This window comes from Sminthopsis crassicaudata, chromosome 2 (assembly GCF_048593235.1).
Source record: "Sminthopsis crassicaudata isolate SCR6 chromosome 2, ASM4859323v1, whole genome shotgun sequence".
Lineage (NCBI taxonomy): Eukaryota > Metazoa > Chordata > Mammalia > Dasyuromorphia > Dasyuridae > Sminthopsis > Sminthopsis crassicaudata.
In genome coordinates, this window is record NC_133618.1 from 452,267,628 (window position 1) to 452,276,197 (window position 8,570).

The following is an 8,570-nucleotide window of genomic DNA, read 5'->3' on the forward strand; positions in this document are numbered from 1 at the left end:
CCTTTTCTAAGTTTGTTTTCTTCTCTGTGAAATGATGGGTTAGGATAATTTCAGCTTAGCTATCCTATTTTCTATTTATCTTTCTTGTTCTAACACTCTATACTCTGAGGTTTCTTATGGTTCTAACATGCTCTTGAGTTTTTCTGATCTGTAAAATTGGTTACTGAAATAAAATTGTATTCTGTAGGGTCAGGACTCCATAAGGACAACAGCTGGCATGTTGCATTTTTTTTTTTTTATCTTCCCTAAGACACACACACATATTTTATATATGTATATATATATCCTCTCTCTAGATATATGTACATATATACATATATATTTTATATATTCTCATTGTCCAAAAAGATGAATTTGAGTATCATGGGACAATCAGAAATATAGTTTGGAAAGCATTGTTGATGAAGTCAAGGCTTAGGAAGGAGAGAATTGAGTCTTTAACTCGTGTCTTTCTTTCTAAAATTCTGCCCTGACTTAGGAGAAGGAAAAGTGGGCTCTGAGTAGACACAGCAACTGATGGATGGGGCATCTCTCAGGTTTGGTTTATTGAGGGAGCTTTTAGGACCAGAGTTGGCTGGATAGCTTAGTGATGAGACAGGTAGCATGACAAAGTATAGATGGCAGCATTATGTCTTCCTCCAAGTCTGCCCACCCTATCTCCAGCAAGGGAGTTTCTTCCATCCCACCCCCAAAGGTTGGCTTTGTTGGTTGTGTTTATTACTACCTGGGCTGTCCATCCAGCAGCTTCCTCCCTTAGCTTGCTGCCAACCCACTGTCCCTGGGAGTTCAGGGCTGGCACCTGGATCTCTTGTCCAACATTGGCACTCTCTATCCTGAGTCACAGTCACAGCAGGGGTGCCAGTAGTCTGTTCCTTGGGACCACTCAGACCACACCGGCTTCCCTGTTTGTGGGTATGAAGGGAGAAGTGCCTGATGAGATTGGATAGTACTTCTAAGTCCATCCTGGATGGACCTCCACCTGCTTCTTGCTTTGCAGGCCTGGGAATCCCCTCCTCCTAATTTGGAGTCATTATGGCTAAACACAACAATAGCTGGAGGAGAAGACATTTGGTTCAGTGCAGCAGGGAAGTGACTATATGGAGGGGAGAGGTGGCAGCTGGGGGACTCTCTGGGACTGGTCCCAGGCTAGATGGTGTCTCCCCTCTCCCTTTTCTGTTTTTGGAGCCAGTGAGGTACAACCTAGTGTCAGAGCACAGACAAGTCGTGGCAGGATTTGGATCGGGCCTTCAATGCTAGCTTCCTGTTGTTTCTTGTGGCCAGCCTGGCCAGGAACCGTCGGGCCCTCTGGCTGAGGCTCTTGGGGCGAGGGGCTGCAAGATGGGAGTCATTTGCCTCCTGGCCCAGCTGACGCAGGCGGATCTGGCGCACGATGCCCTCGAAGAGTTCAGCTACATTGTGTTGCAGGGCTGCTGAAGTCTCAATGAACTTGCAGTCGAATACCATAGCACAATCCCGACCCTCTAGAGAAGAAGGAAGGGGACCATAGAGAGAAGGTGGAGAAGAGAGGCAGCAAGGGGAGGGAAAAAACAAGGAGAGAATGGGAAAAGTCAGGAAAGAAGGGGAAAGAGAAAAAGGAGAGGACATCAGAGGGAAAAAGAGAAATGAAGAGATGAGTTGAAAGGAAAAAAGAGAAAAGGGCAGGGTTCAAAAGAGAAGTTAGAAGGGGGAAATCAAGAGAAAAGTGGGAGAAGAAAGAAGTGGTTATAGAGAGGAACAAGAAGAAAGAGGTGGTTACAGAGAAAGTAGGGGTGAAGATTATCCCATGAAGGTAAAGAAAGAAAGAAGGGTAAAGAGGGGAGAATAGAAGGTAGATATATAATCAGCAGTTTTTGTGGCCAGGGCAAATTTCACAAAAAATGCTCAGAGGGCAAGCAGAAGAAAAAAGTGCCCCCAGATATGCGTTTAAAGACAAGTTCAGTTAGGGGTGTGATTGGGGAGAGAAACTTGGGGAGGAACATTCTGCAAGACACTATAAGGCTGCTGGCTAGGGACACTGCTGCCCAAGGGAAGAAAGCTGGGGGACAGTCACCTGGGAGGAGAGTGCCTGACAATCCACAGGTTTTTTGTTGTTGTCATTGGCAAATCCCCAGCAACTCTTCCTTAGTTATGGTTAACAGTGGGACAGTTTTACTTCAGTTTAGCGTTAGTCAGGCCAGGGGCCCAGGGTCATTGGACTTCCAGGGTGGTAACAGGAGAAAGGATGGAAGAGGAAGTAGTAAGAGAACAAGACAGTACAGGTAGTTTGAGACCCTTGCCCTCACCTTCCATAGACACCTCCCGACAGCGCACCAGGTCTGCCTTATTCCCTACCAGGATGATAGGAATATTGTCTGCTTGGCGGGTCCTTCGAAGCTCGATGCGTAATTCAGAGGCACTCTCAAAGCTGCTTCTGTCTGTGATGGAGTACACGATTGCATAGGCGTTGCCCACCCGTAAGCAGTAATCACGGTGCCAGTTCTTCTCATCCTGCATGGAAAGAGTGAAGCCATCTTTTCTGAGGCCCTCCCAGAGCTCCCAGGTAAAGGAGAAGAATGCTTATTCTCTTGGGCAAGAAGGGAGAGGATGGATATTTCTGAGGGGCTTATAGCACATGGGGAAACAGCGATGTGGCTCAGATTCTGGGACTGTCGTAGACTTACTGTACGACCCTGAGTTAGTCACTACCATTCCTTTTAGCCTCAGTTTTTGTCCCTGTAAGAGGAGGAGGTTGAACTAGATGGTCTCTAAAGTTTTTTCCAGCTCAGACATTCTATGTCTAAAGTCCAGCAAATGTTAAAAGATTCTACGGCAGTTCCATTTTGAGTACTCAGACATCTGTGGACCTCTCTGGCCTCTGCTGAGATTGGGGCTCCTGGGCTTATAGAATTCCCAAGAGGCTTCCCATAGGGCTGTTCTTTGTACCATACCCGCTTTTCTGACTCCCAGGTGTCCATAACCAGTAGTGTCATATCCTCTCCATCCACAGATAGGGTCCTCTCATATACGTCCTCTGGAATAGAGGGGACAGATTGGGGTCAGTAGGATTGAGGGGTAGGTCAGAGGGAGAGATGGAAACTCTTGGTTTCCATGGTAGAAATTGAATATTAAAAGAAAACATTTTCTAAGTACTTTTCTGTCAGTTATCTCTAGGAATTTCCAGAGCTAGAAGATACTTTGAAAAACAGATGCGAAAACTGAGATGTGGATAAAGGAAAATACTTGTCCAAGGTAATACTTTAAGTCCATAGCAGAATTAAGATTCAAAACTCAATCTCCCACTTCCTGCTTCAAAGTTCTTTCCCTTTGAGTGGGGGCAAGGGCTAGAGAGTTCATTCTTATCTGAGATCCTCTTGCTACTGACTTCCAATTCCTAGATTTATGCTCCTAATCATTTGTAGGATACAAGTGTGCTAGTCATGAAGCTGCCTGGGGCACTAGTGTTCCTAGTCTGGACTATGGGTTCTTTGGCATTAGTGTCCACAGTATGGACTATGAGTTTTTTAGTACTAGTTTCTCCAATCTAGACAAGGACTTCTTAGCACTAGTGTCTCCAATATGGACTATGGTTCCTTAGCCCTCTCTGCTGATTATACAATTTGATAGTCTTCTTTCAGAGAAAGGCACCTGAAGGCCTGTATTCAGATCCTGGTTTAGCTGCCAATGGACATGGAGATCCTTGAAAATGATTTCAACATCCACATGTATGAGGTGAATCAGGAATATAGTCTTGCAACTCTGCTTCTTACAGGTGAAATTATTGTATATACCAGAATGAAAGCAGTAGACTGGAAATCATTTAATTCATATCCCCTATTTTACGGTAAGTAAAACTGAGGTAGAAAGAAGAGACATGACTGGCTCAAGATCATATATCTAGTATGTCAGGATCAGGTCTTGAACCAAGGTCTTTTTTTTGGAGTTAAGTCTCCCTATTTTGCTTAGGCTGGATGTTCATTAACCACTCAAGGACCTGGTCTCACAGTAGTGCATTAGTGTGAAAGTTTTGATATGTTCTGTTTCAACTGAGACTGATTTGTCCTTCCTTAAACATCCTGGTGGCTCCCTGTTCTCAGGGAAGCACCAGTCTCAGCTTCTCTAAACAATTCCCTAGCATTGAAGGTCCCACATTTCCCTAACAGCAGGAATTAAAAGTGTGTGGCCAATTTGCCTGTCACCAACTTCAGTGCTTTTCTCGTTACACTACACTGTTCCACTTTATAAAATGTTGGTTCAAATGAAGTAAGGAGAGTAGGCAAAGAGGCAACCTACTTTGTTTGTATCCTGCTGGGCTAAGACAAAGCTGCTCCCTAGCCTGGAGAAATTAGAATTGTGAAGGATACTTGGGTGGCTCCCTTTTATTAATATTAATTTACTATATCACATATCATCATATACAAACTTATTAATTTTCCACCTATTACATGAACAGCTAGGTGGCACAGTAGATAAAGTGCCAAGTCAGGAGTCAGGAAGATTCATTTTCTTCAATTCAAATCTGGTCTCCACACACATACTTGCTATATGACGTTGGACAAGTCACTTAACCCTGTTTCCCTCAGTTTCCTCATCTATAAAATGAGGGATATGGCAAAGTGCTTCAATATCTCTGCCAAGAAAACTGTAAAGTGGGTCATGAAGAGTCAAACAACTGGAAATGACTGAATTAACAACAAAATTATGTGTGTACATATCAATCCAATTATTACATAAAGGAATTTGAGAAAATCTCTCCTATGCTATTTTTTTTCTGGACAAGTCAATGAGATATAGGATAGATTGCCATCTAATATAATTAGATGGGTTCAGAACTGGACCCAAAGAACAGACCAGAGGAAGGTCTCTGGTGTATAATAGCCCAGGGATCTTTCCTAGTCCTTACGCTGAACAGCATTGTTATTAATGACTTGAAGAAAAACATAAATAACACACCTTTCAAATTTGCAAATAGTATAAAGCTAGGAAGTATAGCTAACAAGTGGAACAAAACTCAGGCTCCCCAAAGATCTCATCAGGCTGGAATGGTGGGCTAAATCTAATAAGGTTAAATCGAATAGGGAAAAATGTAGCCTACAAATAGGTTCAGAAAATCAACTACCCTAGATTGGAAGAAGTATGATTAGACAATAGTTTGTATGAAAAAGAACCAGAGTTTTAGAGGACTGTAGCTTGTTAAGAATCAATAACATAACATGGTCTTGCAGCTAAAATCAGCCAAGTAACCTTAGACTGGTAAGAGAGAGGGTTCTGAATGAAAGGTGAAGTTTCTGCTCTTTTGTGTTCTGATCAGACCAGTCTTAGATTGTGTTCAAGTCTGAATGCCACATGAAGAACAGTGATAAACCAGAGTGTATCCAGAGGATGATGGCCAAGATGTCGAGAGAACTAGAGGCTGGTTGAAGAAATTGGCACTATTTAGTCTGGAGGAAAGAAGGCTCAAGGAGAAATGATCACTGTCTTCAAATATTTGAAAAGCTATTATATGGAAGAGAGACTAGACCTATTTTGTAGATTGGTAAGGTCAAAACTTTTTGTTGTTTGTCCTTTTTTTCTCAAAGAGGATCACAACATCATGACTTGGAAGTGAACTGGATTTCAGCGAGGGAGGACAAAGACATCAGCCTCACTTTCTCCTCCAGAGCCAGCTGGATCCAGTGCCAAAACATAGATGAGACCAGGTTTCATTTTGGCTGATGCAATATCTAACCAGTCATCAAGGCTCGGTAAGAAATGAGGCAGAGAATGGCCTCTTTTGCCTAATTAAAAAATTCCATTTGAGGGAAGACCCTCAGGATTTCTGGGCAAAACACAATGGGTGAGAGGCAGATTTCAGCTCAGGGGAAGGAAAGGCTTCCTAACATTCAGAGTTGTCTCGAAATAAAATGACTTGTCCCTGGGGTTAGTGAGCCCCCTCCCATCTTCAAGTCTGAGACTGGATGACAAATTGATCAGGGACAGTTAGGGAAGTTGTCGAAGGAATTACTATTCAGATTTGAGGTCGATTACAGACCTCTGTTATTCATCAATTTCATCTAGTAATTTTATAATCAGCACATATCTCAAACTCAATTTTTTTTTCGGTATTTGTTCCAGAAGTTTGGGCATGTTTTTTACATTATTAAAACTTAAAACTTACACAAATATCATCCCTCCCCCCAACCATCACAGTTTTTACTCTATCCTCTTAAGAGCTTACCTCCCTGATGATCCTGTAGGTCTCGTTCCTGTATACCAGCAAAAACATTTGCCAGGCTGGTCTTTCCTACCCTGGGATCTCCAAGTAGCACTACCCGGTATAAGGAATCACCAGAGTCGCTGGAGTCAGAGGACCAGTTGTCCAAGGCAGGCGAGGGGGGTCGAATAGGAGGATTGAGAGAGGATGACTGAGAGAGTTGGGGGTGATTCGGTTTCCTGGAGGGCTTTGGGGCCAAAAGACCAGAGCTAGGTTTTGGCGCCAGGGACAGTGGAGTGCTGGCTCGCCTTCTCAGAATGGTCTGGGGATCCTGCTGGGTGTTCAGCGTCATCTTGGAGAAAACAGGCGACATGTTTCCTGTGAATGAAAGACTGGGCAAAAGAGTCACTCCTTCTTTGTGGTCCATTTTGTTCTAATAGAAGGGGAGTGAGTGAAGAGACCTGGCATCGTATTAGGGGAATTTCTTCTAGCCACAGGCCCGAAAACATACATTCATCACTGCCTTTTCTTCGTTGTACAGTAACAGCATCCAGAAGCAGAGAATGTACTTATTCACACAAAGAGTAGGGCATACACTCAGGCAGATATACAAACTTACACCATGTAGTCAGAGAGAACACATTCATATATGATTCTGAACACACAGAGACACACTTACAATTACTTTCATACACCCAGAACCAAAATTTGTTTGTGCCTCACACAAGAAAGTTTGTGGAAACAAGAGCACAGACTCAAGCCATCCCACAAGTAGCTCTTTCATATATTCATTCTCCCTTCCATTTTGTTCAAATATAAATAAAAGGACAAAACTCTCTGAACCTTGATCCAGCTTGGGAATGGGAAGTTAGTAGTGATTCTCAGACTTGCTGCCCGGGGATTGGGGGTGAGGGGTTGTTTGGAGTGTCAGGGGAGACTTTTCAGAAGCCAAACTGTAGAGCAGACGTTCTAATTCATTGAGCCTCTTGGAGGTTAAGGAAAGGGCCTTAGACTTGGCAGGGGCCTGGGCCTAAGTTCTGAATCTCTTTGGGAGAAAAGGAAAGGGGATAGGGAAGCGGGTAGCAGGGAGAAAGGCTTGGCTAGTGAGCAGGTAACAGGAGACGGGAAGTGTCATGGGAACGGCGTCCCCGACCGCCGCCCGTGTAAAATATTCAGGAGCAGCTGGCTAGGCTTCGGGGTGACCCACGGGGCGGCCTCCAGCTGTTGGAGATGGGAGGGAGCTGGTCTTCGGCCAACTCGGATGCGGGGAGTCGGGGAGATGTTCCTCAGAGGGCTCGTCTCTGCCAGCCTGGGATGGGAGCAGGGCCAGGTGGTCCCTAGCACCACCAGCTCCACTCTTCCAGAAATTCAGGGCACTCAGAGAGGTGCCTAGCGAGGCTGGAGGATCCATCCCACTTCTAAAGCCCAGCTGTAAGAACTCCACCTCCTCCGCCCCCAAACCTTAGAGACGCTGGGATCCTCCCCTGACTCTGAAGGAATTAGGATCCCCCTCCCTAAGAAGTGCAAGATCCCACCTCCGCTCCATCACTGTGCGCCCTACCCTGCCTTTCAGGCCGGGAGCCTGCAACTGTGTATGTTGGGCAGGGGCGGGAGTGCCCAGGCCAACTCTGACTCAACTTTCCCCAACTTTTCCCTAGCGCCCACCCCATCCCCGCCCTGCGCCAGCTGGCGCCCGTACCCCGGCGCTGGGGGGCTGGGGCTCCGCTCCGCCTCTGTGGCACCCCCCGAGCAGCTGCCACTGCCGGTATCGTCGAATCCCGGGCGGGTCGTTCTTCCTTGCTTGCCGTGAGCCGCCCAGCAGCCCCACAATCCCAGCCTGAGGTAGGGAGGAGCAGCCACCTCTGGAGCCCTCCCCCGGCCCCGCCCAGAGCACTGGCCCCAGCTAGAGCGGACTTCTGCCTTGCTCCCTCCCAGTCCAACCCTGACAAAGGGTCCTACTCTGCCATCCCTGTCCACTTAGCAATTTTAAACTCTAAAGCCAAACGCAAAATTGTAAAGAGGAAGTTTTCCTCCTTTCAGCTTTCTCCCAAAGCATCCAGCCCCTGATGCTCTCTTCGTTTTTTTCTCCTCTCCAGGAAAAGCAAAAATCTGGCTTTGATGACTCAGTGGGTCTTGTAAGACTCTGTGGTCCTGCTTCTCCCACCCCACCCTCCAACTCCCAGACCCGGAATTTGCAGTGTTTGGAGGGAGCTGGAGGGAGCTGAAGGAAACTGGCACACTGTCTTGAGAGGGCACCACAGTGTTGGCCCCTCTCTGAAGAAGGGCTGATGAGGCTAGGGGGTCTCTGGCCATGAAGACATCACCTAACTTAATCATTACCCATTTCAGGGGAAGGTTTAGCTTGAATAAGAAAGCAAGATCTGACATAGACCCTCCCTAT

At 45.9% G+C, this 8,570-nt stretch overlaps 1 protein-coding gene across 4 annotated transcripts; it reads right to left on the reverse strand.

The window, feature by feature from the left end:
* Positions 1-515: 515 nt before the first annotated feature.
* REM1 (RRAD and GEM like GTPase 1) lies at positions 516-8,003 on the reverse strand. 4 transcript variants are annotated; one of them, XM_074292816.1, is made up of 5 exons: positions 7,731-8,003; positions 6,194-6,521; positions 2,928-3,010; positions 2,283-2,487; positions 516-1,481 (listed from the first exon to the last, which is right to left on the reverse strand). In XM_074292816.1, the coding sequence occupies exons 2-5, from the start codon at positions 6,519-6,521 to the stop codon at positions 1,207-1,209; spliced, it is 891 nt and encodes a 296-aa protein (XP_074148917.1). In that variant the 5' UTR covers positions 7,731-8,003; the 3' UTR covers positions 516-1,206. The 4 variants fall into 4 exon arrangements, with proteins under 4 accessions (XP_074148917.1, XP_074148916.1, XP_074148915.1 ...); XM_074292815.1 differs by having other exon boundaries at positions 7,869-8,002; XM_074292814.1 differs by having other exon boundaries at positions 6,194-6,561; positions 7,869-7,994.
* Positions 8,004-8,570: the final 567 nt, after the last annotated feature.